General features: G+C 39.2%; 1 protein-coding gene across 3 annotated transcripts in view; it reads right to left on the reverse strand.

Moving 5' to 3' along the window:
• ARPC2 (actin related protein 2/3 complex subunit 2) overlaps positions 1–9,125 on the reverse strand; it is a 34,938-nt gene extending 25,813 nt beyond the window's left edge. For 2 of the 3 annotated variants that reach the window (XR_012469403.1, XM_074191384.1), the window contains exons 1-3: positions 8,811–9,125; positions 2,244–2,278; positions 639–751 (exon numbers count right to left, since the gene is read on the reverse strand). Coding sequence is in view for 2 of the 3 variants with exons in the window: in XM_074191384.1 (XP_074047485.1) it covers positions 639–751; positions 2,244–2,278; positions 8,811–8,884 (222 nt within the window). In the remaining variant the exon portion in view is untranslated. The remainder of the gene's footprint in view (positions 1–638; positions 752–2,243; positions 2,279–8,810) is intronic. The other variant, XM_074191385.1, reaches the window with a different exon arrangement.
• Between the last annotated feature and the right edge of the window lie 14,759 nt (positions 9,126–23,884).

Genomic DNA, 23,884 nt, shown 5'->3' on the forward strand with positions numbered 1-23,884 from the left:
GAACAAAGTACGGCAGTTAAGGGTTTCATAATGCCTAGACACCCCATCTTACTTCCTCTAAAGCAGCTAAAGTCAGAAGGGAGTCAAAGCACAAAGAATGCTCAATTTGCAAAACCAAAAAGAAAGGGCCTTTTCTTCTAACTTCTAGAATGGGGAACTAAATCTAAAACCTTTTTTCCCCCAATCTGGTAGAGAAAGCTCTATTTGTGCAGCCTCCCTAATCAGAATGATTCTCACAATTAATAATCCTATAAAAGAAACAAAATCACAATTATATGTATCTTGTCCAGCTATCCTTTCATCTAATGGTCAAGAAATATGAACAATAATTATCTTCAAAGAAAACCAAGAAGTAGTTAACTTTGGTTAATCTGTTTTGCTTAGTGACTGACAAGTTTTTCAGTTTTGGAGAGGAACAATCTTTTAAAAAAACAACAACCCCAAAACATACTTTGAGACAAACAGTTAAGTTACTTGTTAGATAGGGTCTACAGTCTAGACTGGCCTTTGCTAAGTGTGGTACACTGAAGAAGGTGGAGCTTTCTTAGCCTACACTGCTCCCTGGGAAGCAGTCAATAAGCTGCCAATGAAAGGTGTGATGAAACACAAAAGAGTCATCAGAAAAATGGAGCACTCACCTCATCAGCTCCATGTGCTTGTAGTTCCTTGTAGAATTTCAAAGAAATACTGACCATCACTTTTGTTTTGTCTCCATTGGGATTTGAAATATGATAAAGAACTCCATCAAAGTCTGTGAGAGAAGCACAAGATAAGGAGTGTTTGGCTGGCCAGAGAGCCCATTACTCAGCACATTCTGCTCCTTGAAAGCTTTGGGATCATCAGTTTATCTTTATGCCCTATTAAGACAGGCTAGTAGAGGCCACACTATTAGAAGTTCTAAGTACTGTCTTATCTATTCCTATAATAGTCATACTTTGTTTTTTGGTAGAAATGATTTTAAGTCTTCATTTGCAAGACCATAGACAAAAACTCCTTTCCAAGCTCTTCAGTCCTGGCAGCCTTCCTTCTTCCATGTCACTTCCACTCTACTTTGCCTAATTTAAAAATACTTCTCCTCTAACCCAATGGTTCATTGTATTTTGGCCTACAGATTGGATGGTGGTACAATTATACTGTGTAGTACATGAAACTAAACCATTTTATCAAGTACTACACTGTGTGGTTCACAAAACAAAACTGAACAACCTAGTTTTGTGAACCACACATATATCCTAGCCACCATTAAAAAAATGTAACAAGATTCAAAAAGAGGGAAGTGTGGCATTATCAAAACCAGTCTAAAGATTTATCTTGTTAAAAACAGAATATACTTTAATTACAGTTAAACCCAGTAGTCATTATCAATCAAAATTTTCTCTTTAGTGACAAAAAAAGATATCTCAGTTTTCATGGGCAGGAATAACATTTTTTTGGATGCTGCATGTGCATGCACACGCACACCCACCCACCAGATTTCTAATTAGATCAGGGCACTCAAGAAACTGTTCATATGTGAATAATTCAGAACACAAATAAATGTAAGAAATAAAATTGTAAATATAATTCAAAGATTCCAAATTTATAGCAAGGAAAGGAGAAAGCCATCTACTTTCCTGAACCAGTAAATTTTATTTACGCAAGTTTTCACATTCATTACAGTGTAAACATGATTGAGTACCTGGAGACAATGGGATCTACAATTCCAATTTACAACATAGGTAGATTGAGGGAGTATTTGTGAAGACTAGCAGATTAAAATTAGTCTTCAACTATGGTCAGGTAACCTTTTATTTGTGAACTTTTTAGCAGAGATATGTCATTCATTGGCTTTTTGCAAAATTTTCAGGGATGAGAGAGAGCATGAGCATGCTTGCATCACAGAATGAAGTCTACTATGCCAAGATAGGTAGTAGACCCTTTCTAGGGTCTTAAAGATGATTTAGGTCAACCTCTTCATCTTACAGATGGAAAAACAAAGTTGAAGTAACTTGCTCAGAGCCACACAAGTAGTAAATGTAGTAAGCTTGAATTAAATCTCATGTCTTCTCTGCTTTTTCCAGTGCCAGGCTAAGTGATGTTCATTAACACCTTAAATTTTCTCCTAAATATTTCTTCTGACTGTTGTTGTAAATAGGCTGATTGCTGGCAAACGAATTAAGACCTTTAGCGTTTGCTTTACAAATGGTTCTGTTTTATATTTGTCTTCTATTCTCCCATAATATAACTAAAGTTATGAAACTTACCTGCAAATGTTACCTCTACTGCCTCTGGTTTGTTTCTGTAAAACAGAAAGAAAGTTCCCAGGTTAATTAATAAAATTATCTTGTGGTTCACCTTTAAGAAGACTGGGAAAATAATCTGATTTTTTTTTCAGTCTCTAAAAGGAGTTTCTGAAACATGGTAAGCCAGTTATGTGAACGCTTCCCCAATTTATTGCTGATCCTACCATACAACTCATTTATTCATGCCCTTTCAGTCTCTGTGCATGAAATGGGGAAAAAAGGGAAATATGATTACTTCAGGGTCTTCTCAAATATTGGCAGTTACTGTACTATTCTATCTTTACTTGGCTGACACTGCACTTCTGCTCTTTAGTTTACTATCCGAGATCAGCACAGAGGTGCTGACATACTGCTTTTCCAAACTCATCTGTGTCAGAGGAAGTACAGGTACCATTCCAGAATGGTTTAAATTTGAATTCAAAACAAAACAGCACAAGATCCTATTCTACCATACTTTAAAATGCCCCTTCACTCTTCTTTGCAATCTTATATCCTTCTCTACAGATGTGTCCCAAAGTCACTAATACCTTCATGAAGTCTTCCCAGACAATCTCCACTCCTTATCCAGTAATCCTTACAGAACTTGGGCCAACAGTTTGCTCCTGAAACACTTACTAAGCTCTGCAGTTGTACTCCTATGTTCATTTGCTTCAAAGCATAAGGACTTTTAAAAAAGTCCAACTTCCTTTGTTTGACAAATTCATGTCCATTCTTTAAAGTCCAACCTAAAATAGCACTTCTGATGTCCAAATCCTCCCTCCAAAGCTTATCACAACCTTTGTTTTCATAGTAACATAGGGTATAGTAGCTGTATAGCGATTTAGCTTTTATCTCTTATGCCCCTCTACTGGAATGTCATAGGGGTCCTTGAGGACAAGAACTTCATCTTGTTTGTACTCTATTCCCCTTCACGCATGTTCTTATACACAGCAGATGCTTATTGAATGTCCATAGTATTTGTTTTCTGATATATTGGAATGAATAAGGGGCTATCTTCTAATGGAAAGGAGCTCAGCTAAAAGTCATTATTTTATAAATTTTGGTACCAACATCACTTCTGATTGATTGGATGATCACAAACAAGTCATTTAACATCTGAATCTTTCCATATTTAAAAGGGATTTAACAACAGCTTATCTCCCTCACATTATTACTGAGGACAAAGTAAGAATATGTGTGAAAGGACTGATGAAAGTCTTTTGGGACTCTCATACATCTCTATAAATGTATGGTATTCAGTTCTCTACTTCTCATGTATGTTTTGTCTGAGTGGCCTTCCCAACTATCCGCAATAAATCTGGTTTCATTCTGCTTTCCAAACTGAAAACAAGGCCAGGAGAGGAGAAATCCAGGTTCTTACTTTAATTCTTCATTCTATTTTGCTCAAGATCATGCAATTAAGATGGCAACCTCTTTCATATGGTAGCTGCTTCCCCTAAAAACAGATTCATACTCAGTTTCTTTTCTGTTCCATTGGGGGAAAAATGGAAAATACTAAAAATAAAAAAAATTAAATGATAACTTGGGCTTCTTCCAGTCTTAAGATTCTGTATGACGGATTTACATTGAAAAGGTAAAATGTACTGTCTAGAAGGCTACCTTGTACTTTTAGTCTTTTCTAGGGTCCTAAGGAAGAAGGCACTAGATAGGACCTATAGCACATATTTAGCAGAATTTGACTGAGTTTCCTTTCGGAGCATGATGAAATGAGATGAAATGAGACAGCTAATATAGTTGCTATATAGTCAAGAGAGTCAGTTGGTTTAAGAAGTTGAAAGTTGGTCTTTGGCAGGAGAGCAGTGCCTGCTGAGGAGGAATGCTGTCTGGGTCAGTGGAGGAGGAAGGCCAACATGCTCATTAAATCAATAGCCACCCTAGTTCTCTTTATCTGACAGGCTTCAAACAGCTAACTACAGCTTCTGAATTAATTTCCTCTCTTTACCACCAAACAGGAAAGATCAGTAATAAGTTCTGGTGCAGGAAAATGACCCTAGACTAAGAGTTAGAGAACCTCTGTTTGACTCCCAGCTCTTAATGTGTGTCCTTGGATAAGTCATTTAACCCACTTCCTAGGACTTGTTTTCTTTTCAGTCGAATAAGGAGTTTAGACTAGATGACATCTGAAGTCCCTTTCAACTCTAAATCTTTAATTATAGCTATAAATTCTAATCATAAAACTCTGAAAAGTTTCTTGACTCTAGGATTCCAGAAGCACATTTCCCAATGGTAGAAAATGCTTTGAATTCTATGCTAAGCATGTTGCTGCCTGACTACAGAATATTTGTCAAATCAATGCCATTTATATTTTAGTTGACTACTTAAGGCTACTTAAAAGGGGATCAAGGAGAGGTTAAGGAAAATGGTAAAAAATGAGCTCAATGAAAATTTTCTTCTTGCTTTTTGGGAGTCAAATCAGCATGGCTCAATCATCAAAGAAGTTTCATTAGGAGTTATAAGACCTAATAACTATGTCCCAAGGGAAACTATCCTAACTTAGTAACTTAGGCCAGACTCTCATTCTGAAACAAATTTCTCAATCCTAAAACTGGATGCTTGTAGCTTTTGATTTACTACTATGGAAACAGACTTATGGAGGAAAGTGAAGGGGCCAAAGGATAAAGCCCAAATCTAACTTTTACCCAAAGTTTCTGATGCTGGAATGGAATCCCTTATCTGGAAGAGTAAAAAGTCTGGACCTTGAAACTTATGGTTGGAGTTTATGAGACTACGCCATAAAAACCAAGATTTGATCAGTGATGAAAAATGATGAAAATGGGAGATTTATTTAGTGTCAGATTATCTGATAACTAATATATATCACTCAACAGGAAAAGTATTCATTTGACACCAGTTGTTCAATTCAAGAGTTTCCTGAACTATTATTAAAACCTCTTACAAAGAAGAGAATTCGCCCTCTTTTCTAGGGTTCTCAACTTCCTGTATATCATTGATCCAGCAATGACTTGGCAATTAAATTCAGAGGATAATATACTGAAAGATGAGAGGCTTTTGTAAGTCATCTAGTTTAAAATTCTCATTTTACAACTAAGGTCCAAAGGTTTTGTGGTTTGCCTAAAGTCACAGGGGTAGTTAAGATAGATAGCAAAAGCAGAAACCCAGAGCTTTGACTATTCTGGACACTTCAAAGCAAGGCACTACCAAAAAAACCTAACAACTTAGCCTTTCTCTTAAAGGTCATAGAAATGTTATCCCTAAATGATGGCCCACTTTAAATTGTACAGCATCAGGCTGTATATACTTTTCCTTTTCTTTCTTCTATAGTAAAATGGTACTCTTCTACTTTAAAGGTTTTTGATTATTCGTGTTTCCAAGATGACTGTACCATGTACACAGGTAGGCCTTCAGTAAATAGTGTGGAATCAAAATTTTAAGTGTTAAGAACCAGACACCTCCCAAAGCAGCACCACCACACCCACAGATGAACCACACCCACACCCCAAAGCTGCCAAAATTAAGAGCAGAGTCATAGAGAATCAGGGAGGAGATAAGATTTCTAAAGGGGAAGAAGCTGGACTATATCATCTGAGGGTCTCAGGAACCTTGAATTAGGCTGGGACCCTCAAGTTCCACGGCTCATATTTTGGGGATTTAGGAGACTAAGACCCAAAGAGGTCTGGTGATGCTCCCAAAGTCACAGATAGTGGCAGAGTCAGGATTAGAACTCAGGTCCTGCTACTCCAAATCCAGTGGTCTTTCCACAACACTACCATACCTTCAGTTCCAAGCTTCTACAAATCAGGAATAATTTCACTTGGCTCTCTCCATTCTAGAAGTCAACTCAGAAAGAAGGGATGAGGATAAGAGTGGATGAAGATGAAGATCAATGAAATTATTTTCTCTCAAATCTACTTAAATCAGTTACTTTATTCTATTTTTTTCTTAAGTGCTAAAACAGATTCCATGTCACTCTAGGCCAGATTGCCTCTCTAACGACATCTGCGTAGGAATGAAAATAAGGAAAAGTAACAACAGAATTTATTCTTTGCTCAAATTTGTCTTCCCACAGTACTTGCCCACCCCAAGTGTCTCTGTGCTGAGCTCCCAAGCAACTTTGTTCTCCCTCATAACCACAGTTCCTCCAAATATATACAAAGGCTATTGTGAAGGCCAATGTGCTCATTAAATCAATAGCCACCCTAGTTCTCTTTATCTGACAGCATTTTCCTCAATTTAGGACTCAAACTTCAGACAAATTGAAAGACCTAACTTTTTAGTCTATAGCGTCAAAGAGGCGAACATTTCCTGTGTAATGGATGGCATGGCAAAGGATGCTCTTCAAAGATAGGACAACGCTTTTGATGGGATGTGAACATGTGATCTGAGAAATATCATTTATCTAGAGGGAAAGGCAATGAAAAAAATACATGACAATTTTCAGTGTTGTCTATATAGCTTTTGAGTCAGTCACATCCTCCTAGTTTGAAGGTTGTCAAGAAGATGATAACTTACAGTTAAGTGTATTATTTGGTTGCCTCTAATATGCCATTAACTCACAAAATTAATAATATCAAAAGGTAAATCGTTTGGAGTAAATGTTAGGCTTTATTTGCATGATCTCCAAATTTCAAGATTTCCACTGTCTAAATGTGTTGATTTAAACTGGTTAGCAAACACTAAGCAGATGAGAATTTATACATTTCCTGATAGCACCATAAGCATTGGGTGATCTGAAGGCTCATCTGAAAAAAATCACTTATAAAAAAAATGAAAATTAGGATAGTTGAATTTTGAATAAAAATTCCCAAGAGTTCTGGTGCTTCTTGTGTCCTAACAGAAGACTCACATTGGAAAGGGTATAAATCAGGACCCCATACAGTAAAGAAGAATCCCAATCTCTAGTTTCCTAGGTATCTTTCTTTGATCCTCCAAGGGGTCATCCTTCTGAGCTCTTTCAATTTTGTCTAAGAACTCTTTCCCTACAACATGTCTCTCATCTGCCTCTCCTCTGGTTAAGAGAGAGACTATTAGACCAATATAAATGTTCACAGTAATCATAAGAAACTGTATTTGCTGGAAACTCTGCTAAGAGCTAAGTCATGCTGCCTTAACTCCACTAGTTTAACTGGTAATGTATACGGGTCTGCAGGCATCTATGTGGGAGATAATACCTTCAAAATCGAGAACCCACCTCCCATGAGGCCTGAGAATACGCCTTTTTTAGGCAGATGGGAATTTTCTGCAATTTCCAGTAAACTTTTCAGCAGAATTCTACCAGTTCTGGTCCTGGCTGCCTTCCACAACCCACACGTCCTAAGTCATATCACTCAACAAAAGCCAACTCATGCTTGGCTATACCTCATCTCTGTGATCAATTCTGAGATACTGACTTAATGTATTCTCAATCAGTTTTGGTCCCTCTAAACAACCACCTGTCATTTGCAGCAGCAGTTTTAAGAGAAAAATAAAAAGCTAAAGCCTGAATAATGGGATGGTTCAGTCATAAATTAAAACATAATTAAAAGTAAATGCATTCCTTCACCACAAGACATGCCTCTGCTTGAAAACACACACACACACACACATTTATCACAGTTCTACACATAACCAAACTGCCTCAGCTTCAAGCCTGTTAAGACTTGATGGCATTAAGATCAGCTGTAAAAATGCAGAAGTTAACTTCCTTCAATGTGCTAGCCTGCTCAAGTTACAAGTCACCTAAATAAGAATTGGAGCTGATTCACTTCCATTTTTAAAATGCAAAAGCAGCTTACAGGGATAACTGAAGGGACGGTAACAGCCGTCTGAAAAATAATTTCTATTTTAAAATTAAAGCAACTGGAAATTAAACTCTGCAGAAGCACATTTTTATTTCATAAACCACTCCAACAAAAGATGCTTCGTTTTATAATGATAAAATATGGAGTCCCACTAGCTGGATAAACTATCCTGGACAAAGTATTAGGTTGAAACAATGGGTTAATGCTTCTTGAATCAGTTTATTTTAAACTGCTTAATATCTCCCCCTCACTGCATGACTCCAGTGGCTATCAAAGGAAGGACACGGTTAGTCCTCCATTCAGTAAGGGAGTTCTCTACCCATCTAAGAGACAATGAGTTCTGCAGCTGAGGACACAGGTCCACCAAGAGAGATTGCTACCCAATTCCCAGGCCATGTGCTCTAAATATTAGAAGAGCAACCTGTTTTTTTTTTTGGGGGGGAAGGAGGGTTATGGAGGGTCTTCTGCCCTCTGCAGCTCCTCAGGCTGGTCCGAAAGACTTATCAATCCAAAGTCCACTCTGAAAAGGTCCGGTAAGAATGCAGGCCGGTGGGGCCGGGGGCTCCCGGTGGGGCCGGGGGCTCCCGGGAGAAATCACAGGAGGAAGGCCGCTGGGTGGGGAAGGGCAGGAGAAGCTGCGGCTGGAGATAAGCAGGGAGTGAGGGTGTGTGTGCAGATTGCTACGTGCCCGGGCTGTGTGGGGGGGTCCCGGCTCCGTGCTGGCCGGGCCTGCCGCCCCTCCCCCGCCCCGGGCGTCCCCCCGCCCCGGGCCCCGGCCCCTCTCACCCACCCGGCGGCCGCGTTCTCGAACTTGAGCGCCAGCGTCTCCTCGATGATGCGGTTGTTCACCTCCAGCAGGATCATGGCGGCGGCGGCGGGGGCTGCCCCGGGCCGGGGAGGACAGAGGGCGGCTGGCGCCGCGAGGCCGCCCCCCGACCGGGCCGGGGAGGTGGGGACCGGGACCGGGGTGCCGGGGAGGGCGCGGGGCGCAGGCCTCCGCACTCGGGCGAGCCCTCCTCTGCCGCCCTCCCGCCTCAGCGACCTGGCCGCTGCCGCTGCCGCCGCCTCACCGAGCGCCCCCGGTCCCCGCCCAGCCCCCGGCTCTAGCCGGCCACTTCCGCTCTCACACCCACTTCCGCTCGCCGCCGCGGCGCGCGGCCCCGGCCGCCATTTCCGCTCCTCCTCCCTCCCCCCGGCTCGGAACTTCCGTGAGCGCGCGGGTGCACGCCCCGGCGGCCGGCTCGGCTGCGGGGGGGGGGGGGGGGCTCCGGAGCGCGCGGGCCACGCCCGCCGGCACCCCGCTCGGAGGCGCGCACGCACGCCCCCGCTTTCCCACCGTGCCTCGCGGCCGCCCCCGCCCTTCCAACTGTCATTGCGGAGCGCCGCCTTCCGCGGGCGGGAAGGGCCGGCACTCGCTGCCCCGCCGGCCGCTCCGAGCCCCGCCCTCCTGCCTCGGTTTCCCCCTCTGTAAAAGGCGGCTGGTAACCGCGCCGCTCGCCTCCGGGGCCGGCCCCCGTGAAGCCGGCGCCCGCGGTGGATGATTCCTCGGGGCCAGGCCCCGGCAGGCCGGCTGTGCCGCGGTGGCCGGGAGGCCGGGAAGGGCCGCGGGCCGGTGACGCGGGCCTAACTCCCAGCCGCTGCCTCTCCCCTTCTCTGTCTGTTTTTCCTCTCTAGTTTGGCCTCTCCTCTCTCTGTCTCTCTCTCTATTCATGTAATGAAGAGATTTCTCCTTTTTTAGGGTTTTTTCCTCAGAAACCACAGCCTCTTGATGCTTTCTTTTTTTCAAAAGGGAATGAGGGCCTTTTTCAGGAACCCTTCCTTTTTTTTTTCTTGACTGCATATTTTTTTTTTTACAAAAATTTAGGTTGAGTTTTACAATTTTTCCTCTAATCTTACTCTCACAGAAGGCAACTTTGCCAGTCTTTACATTGTTTCCATGGTATACATTGAGCCAAATTAAATGTGATAAGATGATATCCTTAAGGAAGAAACAAAAAAGTATGAGATAGCAAGATCAGACAATAAGAAATCAGTTTTTTTCCTCTAAATTTAAGGTAATAGTAGTCCTTGGTTTTTGTTCAAACTCCACAATTCTTTATCTGGATACAGATGGTTTCTCCATCAGACAGCCCCAAATTTTGTTGAAACTCCACAATTCTTTATCTGGATACAGATGGTTTCTCCATCACAGACAGCCCCAAATTGTCCCTGATTGTTGCACTGATGGAATGAGCGAGTCCATCAAGGTTGATCATCACCCCCGTGTTGCTGTTAGGGTGTACAGTGTTCTTCTGGTTCTGCTCATCTCACTCAGCATCAGTTCATGCAGATCTCTCCAGGCTTCCCTGAATTCCCATCCTTCCTGGTTTCTAATAGAACAATAGCGTTCCATGACATACATATACCACAGTTTGCTAAGCCATTCCCCAATTGAAGGACATTTACTTGATTTCAGGAACCCTTCCTTGATTATCTTCCTAGGCCTCACGACACATTTTACACTTTTTGCATAAAGTTCCTATATTAGAATTATATCCTATAGGCTGTGCTATGTAAGCTATTCTCTACTGTCTTGTACTTCTATAAGATCCTTGAGGGAAGGGGCCATGGAATCACTAGAAAGAGGATTGGGAAGCAGAGACCTGCATACTGTGCCCTTGGTCAAGTCTCAAACCTCCCAGGGACTGAAGGGGGTTAAGACTGGATAGCTAAGATCCCTTCCAGCTCAGCATGCTGCAGTGTGCCGTGGAGTGTGACAGGACAGAAGATGATTTTCATGTAACAAAGCAAAGAACATGATGGTATATTGGATACATTTCTGGGTTACTGGCTTCTTGACTGTGGGCCTCCTGAACTTGCCTCGAGCCTCTTGCCACTTCTGTCCATCCATCTCCATTATAGTGATTTTTTTCAGAGCATAGATGGACCATGCAATCCCTGCCCTCCATATACACCCAGACTTCAGTGGCACCCTATTACAACCTCTAGAATGAGTATGAATTTAGTTTGACTTTGAAAGCTCTTCACAACGGGGCCATTTCTGACTCCTTTCCACACACTGGGTGATCCTTTCAGATCATCTTACGTCTCTGTGCCCTTGATTTGGGTGTCCCCCATGTCTAGAACATTCTTCATTTCTACCTTCAAAGCTCAAAAGTGCCTTAATTAGGAGACTTCTCCTGGTTCCCTTAGCTTCTAGTGCTTTGTCTCTGTCTTGTATGTATTTTTATATGAGTATGTTGTCTCCTCTGATAGGATGTGAACTCTTGGGCAGCAGAAATTGTTTCTTTTTGTATCTAGTGCCTTAATAAAAGTTTATTGATTAATTCAGTATTTCTGAGCCTCCATTTTCTCATGTGTTTAAGGGGATAATACCTCTTCGAATATGTTTAGCACTCTGTATGAATACTTTGAAAACTATGTGTTAGCTGCTCTTACCTAAATATTGCCTTTACCTTCATATCTAGTATGGTGCTTTAAACAAAGATTCATAGTAAATGTCAAATGAATTAATGGAACGGGTGGGTTATGTTTCTGGAGAGAAAAGCATTGAATTGGAAGAAATTCAGTGATTATCCAACCCTTGAAATTTTCTAGATAAGGAAATTGTCTCAGGACACTCCTGGAGGAGAGAGATCATGGGATTTGGAGTAAAAAGACCTAGGCATCAACATGGGCTAGCTTCTTGATATGAAACAAATCAGCCCGATGAAGTACACTTGTATTCGGAAGAATGGTGGATTTAAATCGTGACTCTGTGAGTTTGAGCTAAATCTTGTTAACTTGTAAGTAGAGTTCAGTGCTATATAAATGTGATCAAAATTATAGGTAAACTTGTAGAATATTTAATGTCTCATTTTGTCCTACTTTTTCCAGTCCTCCTAACACCTCTTGCCTGAAGACATTGAGTTCATTCCACAAATATTTATACAATAAGGAATTCTGGAATGAAGATAATTGGGCCCTCAAGGAGTTTACAATTCAGTAGATTGTAAAGTGATAATAAAGTTTTACAGCTGAGGTAGCAAACCTCCAAGAACTTATGAAGATGGGCTGAAGGACACTTTGAATAGCTGGGTTCAAAGTGTCAAATCCATCCCTATCAAGAGATCCAGAGAGGCTAAATGACAAATCATTAAACATTTATTGAAAACCTATTACTGGCCAGGTAATGAGCTGGGCAGAGCCAGAGACTTTGGGAAGACTTTTATTGCCTGGGCCAAAGTATCCAGTCATCAGCACTTGACTTCCTACTCTTTCCCCAGGCTATCCAGGCAGTGCTCCTCAGTTGGGAATAATAGGAGCTCATATTTATATATTGTTTTAATGTTTATAAGACACTTTCTTCAGAACAACAAAGGTAGGAGGTAGTATAGGTACTTTCATTTCCATTTTACAAACACAGCATTGGTCTTAGCAGTTCCCTAATCAATTCGATGAGTTTATTGGGCTTGAGCTTTAATTCTAAACTTTTGATTAGCTTTCCCTGTAGAAACTATGAACATGCCAATTGACACCTTGTTGGGAAGCCTGGAGGTAAACTGAGTCGTAATGGAGTCCTGGGGGTATTACCCTTTTGTGTTGATCCTTAAAAAGGAATCAATAGACTACTTTCTGGTCTTTCCCCCCCTTTCTCCTCTATGTTTCTCCTCTGTCTCTCTTCCTTTTGGGGGGAATGTGTGAATTAAGACTGACAGCTTTGTGTGTTTTGTGTGTACGTGCCTCTTCCCTCTAGGAGCAGCTCTGGAGGCTACATAAACATGGCTGCAAAGTTGTACTTTTGGAGTGAGTCTAGGACTGGACCTCAAGTTTCTGGCTGCCTTTTCTGCCTTTTTTTTTTCCTTCCTGATCCCAGGTGACCAAGCAGTGATTCTAAAATTGGACAGTCCTATCTTTGGTAGCTATCTGGTAGGCTTAAGAAGTCTGGAATCATTGATGGTCTTGGCACTGGTTTCCCAGAGGGATGTCCTGCTTCCTGAAGCTATCCTTTTCTTGGAGGAGATGTTCACCAACAGAAGGGTGAGTCTTGCATGTTGGACTGAACAGAAGGAGTGGACCTTGAAGGACTTGGCCAAGCCATATAGATCTGAGTGAAATACATGCTCAGGACTTGCGAAAGTGTTTAGTGTTTTAAATATCCACCTCCTGGAAGAACAGAATACGAGTGTTGGGTTACAAAACCATGTTTTAACTATCAATGTACACTTAGGAATCTTTTGTGTTTTAAGTATTTTTTTTTGTGGTGAGACATAGAAATAACTGCTCTATGCTTGATATCTTCCTTTCTGTTCATTGAGTAACTTTCTCAGAAGGGAGTCTTGTTAATCCCTTTTTCAGAGAACCTCAATCTTAGTTTAAGGAGATTTTCTTGAAATAATTCAAAGTGAGCCAGAGATGTGAGAAAACCAGATCCGTTTTCTTTTGAGGTTCCCCAGGACTGATCATGGTCCACAGAAATGCCCCAAGAGCACCTGGAGTGGGATGTGCAGCCCTTAGCTTTGTGTGTCTCCCTGTGAAAATGGAAACTTCTTAAGGTAGGGACTGTTGTGCTTTTGTAATCCCCTCTCCCCACTCCAAATTCTGGCAGTGTCTGCCCACACAAGTGCTTGTTGATTAAAGGACTTTTCTTAATCTACTAATAGTCATGCTTATATATATGTATGTAAATATTATATATTTCTTTGTGGTGGCAAAGAATTGGAAATTGAGGAGTTGTGGTATATGACTGTAATGGAATCATATTATTCTATAAGAAAAGATGAGCAAGTAGATTTCAGAAAAACTTGAAAAGACTTAAGATGAATTGATGAGTGAAATGAGCAGAACCAAGAGAACATTATACACTTTAACAGCAATACTGTATGATCATCAACTTCTCAGTTGATACAGTGGTCAGAGATAATTCTAAAAGAACTGTGATGAAAATACCATCCACATCCAGAAAATGAATTATGAAATCTGAATGCAGATGAAAGTATGGTATTATCACTTTCAAAAATTTGTGTTTTGGGGCAGCTAGGTGGTGCACTGGATAGAGCACCAGCTCTATCAGGAATACTTGAGTTCAAATCCGGCCTCAGACACTTAATAATTACCTAGCTGTGTGGCCTTGGGCAAGCCACTTAACCCCATTGCCTTGCAAAAACCTAAAAAAATAAAGAATTTGTTTTTTGTTTTTTCCTTCTTGTGGTTTTTCCCTTTATTTCTGATTCTTCTTTCGCAGCATGATTAATATAGAAATATGTGTACATGTATAATCTATATTAGATTATTTGCTATTTTAGAGTGGGAGGGAGACAGAAGTAGGAGGGAGACAAAGATAGAAAGGAGAAAACTTTACAAAAATGAATATTTAAAATTCATTCAAAATGATCTTTACATATAATTGGGAAAATAAATTAATTTTTTTAAATAGAGGCCTCAGTTTGATTGAGGCAACACCCATTGAGTGATTAAGGCCAGGTAAGAAATGAGACAGAGAATGGACAGCCACCTCCATCCATACTATCTATCTTATTAAAGCTAAGGGTAGGTACTTAATGTTTATTCAGTTGAATTGACTTCTATGAAAGTAATTTATAAAGTTGAAACTAGTATATAGGTCTTAGAAGTTATTTATAGGCTTATATTAAGTATGAGAGGTCCTTGGAACTGCAATAATCTTGCAGCTGACTAGTATATTAGATAGCTGAGGAAATTTGGTCATACCCTAAGGCGTCATCTTTTTTTTTAATTTAAGGCAATGGGGTTAAGTGATTTGACCAAAGTCACATAGGTAGGCAATTATTAAGTGTCTGAAGTCAAATTTGAACTCAGGTCCTCCTGACACTGGGGCCGGTGCTCTATCCACCTAGCTACCCCCAGCCCAAGGTGTAATCTCCAAAATAACAAGTAAGTTAAGAAAGGAAGCATCTGAGAGATAACAATGAGTGGGGCATTCTAGTAAATCCCTTGAGGATGATCTGCTTGGGAGTAGGAAAGAGATGTCTTCTTAGTTTGGCCCTGGTCTGAGTCTCCTTTTCATTATCTCCTTCGGCAAGAGGAAGCCTTCAAATGATAAAAAGGATGTTGGACTTTCCACCTCCCCTCAGTGACCTGGTAGTGTATGTAAATCAGTCAATGACAACTTCTACTTTGGGAAGGAAGCTGGTAAAGAAACTCCCCTTTTTCTAAGAGGAGTTTCTTGAGAATCCATGAATATGAGAAAAAGGACTTCTAGTTACCAGAACCTGTTGAATTACTACTTTACTCTCTGACCTTAGACCAATGTTTCCTTGAGCCTACTGTCCCTTAAGATATCCCACCTCTTGGCTGTTCCCTATGCATGGGATCCCCTCTCTCATCTCCATCTCCTAACTTCCCTAGCATACTTTCAAATCTCAAGTAAAATCCCATTTTCTACAAGAAGCCTTTCCCATCCCCTCTTAATCCTAATGCCTTCCTTTTGTTAATGATCTCCTATTTATCCTATAAATAGCTTGTTTTGTATATATTTGAATGTTGACTCCACTGTTAGATTGGAGGGAGATAGTTTTCTATGGAAAGAGTATAAGAGGAAGAAGTCTAATGTGATCAGGAGATTATGAATAACCGAGTGAGTGTTTCCAGGATTCACAATGGAAAAAGAAGGCAGAAAACTGAACTTGATAGGGTTGAGCGAGCAGAGAACAAGGAGGGGTTTTTTAACTTCACAGATGGTGACTCTGAATCTTATACTACCCTTAGAATGGGAGAATTCCCAGTTGATCAAGGCCCTTACATTTCAGGTTCTTTTGATTATGGATAGAGGGCAGTCTCTGTTTGGGATGGTGGCGTTGGCCTGTTTTCTATGGGTGGAGGCAGGAGGGCAATTACATTTCACATCTGGATCATAAATGTGTGGTAATCAGAGTCCTTAGGGGCTTGACTGAACTCCTTTACCTCATGCCAGTATGTTAGGGGATGATTTACATCCAGGAAATGTTCTGCATACTCTATTTCCAGCCTAACATTCTCTTGGTTTTAAGAAGTTTAGTATCTGATGTTTAGTAGATATGGAGCCTGACACCTGGCTTTTTTTTTAATATGAGAGCAGAGCAGATACAGCTTCCTCTATTAGGAAAAGATTAATAAGTAGTTGTTGAATGAGTAAATGTTTGTTGAATTCAGTTGAGTTCTTAGAGGCTCCATAAATAAAGAAGATAAGGAACAGAAGGAATATGTCTGATCCCATGGGAGGTCTTATTTCTGTTTCCTCACACAAGGTACAAGGTGACTCACTCTACTTGCTTTTCTGGTCCCTGGAAAAATGAAACTGGAGGAAAGTTTTACTCAGTTTAGCAGGAAGACTGAATTGTATCGCATTGCAAAGTTCATTGCCTTCATGATTCATCGATTTGGTCCAGCGAAAGCTCCAAACCAGAGACTGACTGGGAACCTAAGATTCCACTTGAGGGGTGTCCTCTGTATGGAGTTCTCGGTCAGATTGTATTTGTACTCCCAGGAATCTCCCACCCCACCTCTCACCTTATACCGCTAGCTCTAATGGTGCTCATCAAATCAACACTACCGTTCCTGGAAAGGACATGTCAATCCATTGCCCTATCCTAGAATAAAATGATCTCTTTGTGGGCAGGGACATTCTTCTTGTGCCTGCCACATAATAAGCACTTAATAAAAGCCTATTCTTTGATTTATTCATTCAAAGACCTGCTTCCTTGTGCCCTGTGGCTGTAATTGAAAAGCCTTTCCAGCAGAGGGAAGCATTAATTGAAAATCAAACAGCAAAATCAGCAACTTGAAGTAGGGAAAAGGGCTGGGTTAGTTAGTAATGACTAGGCTAGTGTATCAGTCAATAGTCCATTCACTTAGGCTGAAGGTAGAAAAAATTGGACACTGCTTCTTCCCAGATCATAACTGTAATGGTCTTTGACTCTCTAAAAGATTTGTCCTTGGCAGTGGGATTTTATAGATCTTTTACGTGCCTTGGGGTATTCAGTCCTTCACCCTTGGTCCTTCAGCCTACTTCTTAACTATTTTCTAAACTTTCATGATGTCCGGATCTTGGCTTAAGATGTTGAACATTCTGAGTTCAGTCATCCCAAACTCCAGTGGCTAGACTCTTCATTGAGAAATCTGAGGCATCCCTTCCCTTAAATACTTTTCACTGTGTTTATCAGGTAAGTAGTTGAAACTGAATATTCATGAGATAAGGGATTTAATTCTGTTACTGCCATCTATCCATAATTAAAGGTACCTGAAATGTGGGGGCCTCAGTCAGCTTGTAATTCCCCCATTCTATAAGATTCAGTTACCATCTGCCAAGTCAAAACCCCCCTCCTATCACTCACTCTCTGATCAACCTATCAAGCTCAGATCTAACCTTTTCTACCTTTTTTTCCATTGTGAACCTTGGAAACACCAGCTCTTTTATTAACAATTTCCTGAACACCTTAGAGCAGAGAATTTGCTCTCCTTATTGGACAAGATAAAGAAATTATCTGAACTGCTGAGGTTTACCCCCCTCATTTTGGTCCATGTTTTTCTAGATTTAATCTAGAATCTTAAAAGGTAAAAGAATCATTTTCACATAATATTCATAAATCTTTCACCAATTCAGTTTGCATTTTCCTCAATCTCTGGGAATTTTCAAATGTATTTTATGTCTTATTTCACCATTTTAAAGTATTATCTCTATCCCAGCTTTTCTAAACCTGAAAGGAAAACACACTCATGCTAAAGTTTAGTTATATTTGCTGCAAGAAATCAAAAGATAATAGGGTACAGAAGTGAGACTCCCCAATACTACAATTTTCTGGTCTGTTTTTTTAAAAAAAGGATCAGCTATAATTCTGCCTAGTCTCACCTGCTACATCAAAGGACTTAATTCACACTTTTATTCTTCCTAAGGGAACCACTGTATGTTCTAAACTCCAGAAGCTTTGGACAAGCAAAAATGTTTATTCCTCCTTTCAGGGTCTCAGTCAAAGATAGGGAAAAAGGAACTGTCTCACAGTTTGAGTAACAGTCCACTTCAGCTATAACAGATATAACTAATTACCTTCTATCATCCACCAAGTGACCCAGAAGATCTTTGGCTTTCAACAAACACCCAAATGAGCATCCTGGCCCTATTTATTCTCTGAATATACTCAGACATGTTTCAATTTCTCCCTAGCATTCTGGGTGGTAGTAGCCTCAAGTGTCAGGATTCTTAGATGGATAGGAATAGGAACAGGAATTCTTCCTTCTGAATCAGAATCCAAACAGGTGATATAAAAGAAATTACACTGAATTTGGAGTATCTGAGTTCAAATATATATATATATATATATATATATATATATTAAAATGAATGAGGGTAGATAAAAGGAATAGTAGAGTAACATTTGTATTCTTATTTGAAAAAAAAAATCCATGAACCTGAGTGGGGAAGTATGAAGGATCAATGGAGGGGGGGAACAGAAGTAATATGGTGATGGAGGTAGATTAGAGACTACTTAGCAAAAAGGAAAAAAAAGGATAATGAATTTCAGAAATAATATTTCACAAGGAGACATGATATAGTGGTGATAGGAAATTTTTATTTTTCATTTTTTCTCAATTAAATGTACAGATAGTTTTCAACATTCATTTTTTTTATAAGATTTTGATTTCCACATTTTTTCTCCCTCTCTTTCTTCCCTCCTCACCTCCCGCCTAGGACTGATAGATGTTATATAGTGCAATCATATTAAATATAGGAAATTTCAATTGTCTGCATATTTCCTTGAGTCTTCTGTTGAAAACAGAACAGCTAATATATTTTTAACTTAATAATAATTTCACTTTTCAAAAAGTAGAGGAACTAATGAAGGGAACTGCTATTCTGGGTGATTCTGAAGAATAAGTCAGAAGTGACAGAAATTTGAAAATGATAGTAACCTTGAGAAGAAATGGCTATACCACTTTAGAGTTAAGGATAAATAAGGATAGGAAAGTCTAAATTTGAGGAGACCAAATTCCTAAAAATTTAGAGAAAAGATGGATGGGATTCTATGAGCTACATTTCTATAGGAAAAATCAGCTCCTACAGAATGGGATGCTCTCAAGAACACAAAATATATAAGCTCTAAGCTTACACTGACTAAATTTAGTCTTGGAGCTTTCTTAATAATAAACTTCTTTAGTTCATGATAGGCAAACCAGCTTAGAATTTCCTCTGGGAACATTTGAATTTGGTTCAGATAGTATAGTCAGGTCCCATGAAAGCCCTTGGCCTCACAAAACATTGAATATAGGACATCTTTTTCAAGAGGACTTTCCAAGCCCTCTTGATTCTAATGCCTATAATAAATACTTCCTATTTATTCCATATATAACTAATTTTGTACATATTTGTTTTATGTCATCTCCTCAACACACACATTATAAGTTCTTTGTATCTACAGCACCAAGCACAGTATCTGGCACAATGTTTACTAATTGAAACAAATCTTTCTCCAATTAAAAAAAAATTTTTTATCTCATCGCATTCCAATGTATGTGTATATGTGTGTGAACCTTTAGAAAAACATATTTGTAATAAATATGCATAATTAAAACATATTCCCACATGTTCAAAAATTATATATCTTATTCTGTACTCTGGATCCAATTACTTTGTGTCAAGGTAGGTAGCATGCTTTAACATTGGTCTTCTGGATGTGGTGAGGAAAGAATGCAGGATCACTAAAGAATTCGATCTCCACATTTCCCAATAATCCCAGTGAGGGGTGATTTGCTCCTCTGTATTGTGCTTTTGCTTCATATTGCTGTTTTACTTTGACTTCTGTGTGTTTCTGGAGGCCGGTTTCTTCCACTTGGCCTAGGGCCTTCTCTCTCCTTTTACCTTCATTTGGAGTGAGCTGGTGTGTGTCTATGTAAAGTCCCTCTGCCTTTTCTGTCCTCAACTTTCGAGATCCTGGAGTTCCTTGGTAGTGCCTTTTAAAGACCCACTCCAAGAAATTGTTTTAAGAGACTAACTAGCCAAGGAGAAGTCAACAATTTCAGAACAAAAAATATTACTGCGACAAGGAGGACTTAAGGACAAGGAGAATGAATGATTAGTGGAAAATATAGTTAACAATGGTTCTTCCAGGACCATCTTTAAGCATCTTAACTATATTCACTTTGTGTAGACAATTTACAATGTCTTGGAGACATTAAGAGAGACAGCTTACCTAACTTCCCTGTTCTATTTTTTTTTGTAAGGCAGTGGGGTTAAGTGGCTTGCCCTAAGGTCACACAGCTAGGTAATTATTAAGTGTTTGAGTTCACATTTGAACTCAGGTCCTCCTGACTCCAGGGCCAGTGGTCTATCTACTGCACCACCTAACTGCCCCATTCTTTTTTTTATTTTATTTTTCACTTTATTTTTCTTGCTTCCCGCCCCGCCTACAACATGGTTAGTGTACTAGTTTGTTTAGCTGGACTTCATATATATAGTGAATATAATATATTATATAAACATATAATATATATTATATATTTATGTATATAAGCATATTTCTTCCTTTCTCAATGAGGAGTTGGGGGAACAGGGGTAGAGGGAGGGAGAAAATTTGAAACTAAAAATAAAAATTAACAAAAAAATTTTTACCTGCAAAATGTATTATTACTATCTGTGTGTTAATCAACAATCTCTTTGTCACTTTCCTCATTTATACAACAGGGATAATAACATAATTGCTATTAATAACTTGCATTTTTATTTTTTAATCCTTTTTAGTTTTTTTACAAAATTTAAAAAAGTCGTAAGGGCATCAAAACATGAAGAGGATTCTTATCATAAACAATAAATTTCAATTTCAAGAAAGTCTATGTAGTAAATATTAAGCATTGTGTTCAAAATTATCCATCTTTTTGTTGCTTCCTTGTAGGTTTTCTTCTGTTTTCTGCTGTGCACTGTATATATTTTTTCTCCCCTTCCCTCAAGACAGCTATAATTAAGCATGGCTATATGTATATATGTCTATTTATATACATATATACATACATGCACATATACTTATATACATACCCATAAGCATCCATATATATACTCATAGACATTTATATACTTATATGTATAAATATACATACCTTCACATTTGGTATCTCTCATTTTTATCTTCTACTCTATTTCTACTTGCTATCTTGCTCTTCTCTTCCTTAATCAACAACCCATCAAAGACTCCCTCCCTTGAACACCCTTCCATGCCCCCTTTCTATTAATCTACAAAGCCTTCTATACCCCTCCCATAAATCTACATATCTTTCTATATGCCCTCATTATATTCCCTTGCCCTTTTAACTCATTACCCTCCCTATCCCCTCCTCTTGTTTATTTCTGAATTTAGAATGCTTTTATTGCTGAATATATGTATATGTATTCACCCTATAACCCGTTCCCCAGGAGAGGTTTCCAGAACTACCAGGTCTCCTTCCCCAACTATTCTTCTTTGGAATTGGTATTTGATATTTACCTTATAATTTCTTTTGATTCTTTTCTGTTTAGGTTCTGGTCTTTTGTAACAACATCCTGATTTCTGGTCCATTCTTGGGTGAACTTGGTACACAAATATGATTTTGATGAGGAATAAAAGGGGGAGGGTATGTATAAAGAGACTAATGTGGATCCACCAAGAACTAAGAATCACAGAATCTTATAGTTGGAAAATAACTTAGAGGTCATATAATCTAATTTGTACCAGAATGATAATCCCTTTGCATCATACCTTACGAGTGGTCATATATCCTTTATTCAAAGAGTTCACTTGAGAAATTCACTACTTCTGGGGACACTATTGCTCAGTGTAGTATCTCCAGAATATAGTTGTTAACTTGTTAACAACGTATTCTAGTTTTGAATAACCCCAAGGATTAGGAAGTTTTTCTTTTCTTATTTTACCCTTGAATTTGCATTTCTGTAGAAAACAAACATTCATTGGTTATTTCCAGCTTTACTCTAAATCCAGACAAATAAGTCCAGGCCCTATATGTGACAGCCCTTCATGAAGACAGCTATCATCTTTTCCCTGAATCTTCTCTTCTCCAGACTAAACATCCCTGAGTCTTTCATGATCTTTATATGGCATGAACTTGGGTCCTTCACCATCTTTATTGTCTTCCTTAGAATATTCTCTGCAGAAGTGGTTGGAGTGCATAAGAACTATCATCCACCAAATTCTTGGATGCTATACCTGTCTTCATAGTGGTTTTGTTTTGTTTTAGCTATTTTTGGTTGCTACATCACATCATTGACTCATATGTACCTTTTCATCCACCCACACCTCTAGATCTTTTTCAGACAAAGTATTCTGTAACCTGGTATTAATTTTTAAGTTGAACTGGAAAAATTGACTTTTACCCCACAAAATTTAATCTTCTTTGGTTTGGTCAATATTCTAGGTCAGGATTGTCCAACCTTAGATTATCTTAGGGCCACATTAAAATAAAATAATTATTCAAGGACTATATCAAGAATGAAAAGTACAATCTGAGTTCAGTGGATGTAGCGTTATGTGAGGACTCCTGAGACAAGATTTAGATGTAAAAGTTGCCTCATAACTTCTGAGAAAGTGGGGGAATGTGTGTCATTGATATGATAGGTGAAGGTGTGGAGCAAGAAAACAAACACAAAACAAAATGACAACACAACAGTATAAAGGTAGGTGCATATGGACTAGTCTGCATCATATAGACAGAACACATCCCATAGATGGATTGAAAATTCTATGCAATATGGTCAGTCTATAATACTGTTTAAAAACACCAAAGAAAAGTAACATCAAGATTATTTACTAGTGATGAAATTTAAAAATCTAATATGCATTCCATGCAAATTTTATTTTATTTTTGTGCTTGTAAAAATTAAAATCCCCAGGTGGGCTGCATAAAATCACACTGCAAGCCACATTCATTATTTCTTCTAGTTTTGTCTTATCTGAAAACTTGATAAGTATAATACCTGGTCCTTTAATTTTTTTATATTGTTTGTCCTTGATTTTTGAAGAGGACTAATGACATTATGGGGTGATGATTTGTGGGTGAATTGGATTTAAATGAGACAAGAATTGTATAAAGCTGTCAGACTGTTGCTTCCAAAATTGTCAAAGTCTGGTGGCAAAACAAATGTCAAGAAGATGATGATGATCAAGGTTACAGTGAATGATCTTGGTGTCTAAGATGCCTGACCAGACTTGTGCCCCACAGTTCCTGCAATAGATACCTTCATGGCTGTTGAAACAAATTCTTCCAGGAGAAATCTTCACATGCTTGGAATAGACATACTTTCAATTCACCAATGGGTTTGAGACCTGTCAGTTATCCTTAACCTTTAGCCCATCTTCTAAGATAGTTTATCAGATTATCAGATATGCAATGCTATAGCTTCTTGAGCCATGGGTAAGAGTGGGGGGACAGATGAACATTCCTGAAAAGGGCTTGGAAAGCCATAAACCCTTACACCAGAAGTGTTAGTCCTCCCTGAACTAGATAAACTCCCCTTTTCTTTAATTATTGAATAAAAAAAATTTAAATACTACAAGATCAGATAAAGACTCCAAGGATACTCCACTGGATACAGTTTTCTAAGTTGACTTCAGGTTATTAATCATTACTCAACATCATTGATTTAGAGCTAGAAGGGACCCTTCAGGCATCCTGATTATCAGTTTGAAAAGCATAATCCTGAAATAGCCTTTCTGAGACTCTGGTTGCCAGGCAGATCCTGCCATAGCTGTACTGGGGAAGGGCCATATGTGGCCAACAGGACTACTATGCCTTTTGACAATTAAGTATACACAAGCTTAGTATTCCATCTCTGCCATGAAGGGAAAGAAGCACATTTTCTTAACTTTTCTTCAGGCTGAACCTCATCTTTAA

The sequence above is a fragment of the Macrotis lagotis genome, chromosome 6 (genome assembly GCF_037893015.1).
Source record: "Macrotis lagotis isolate mMagLag1 chromosome 6, bilby.v1.9.chrom.fasta, whole genome shotgun sequence".
Lineage (NCBI taxonomy): Eukaryota > Metazoa > Chordata > Mammalia > Peramelemorphia > Peramelidae > Macrotis > Macrotis lagotis.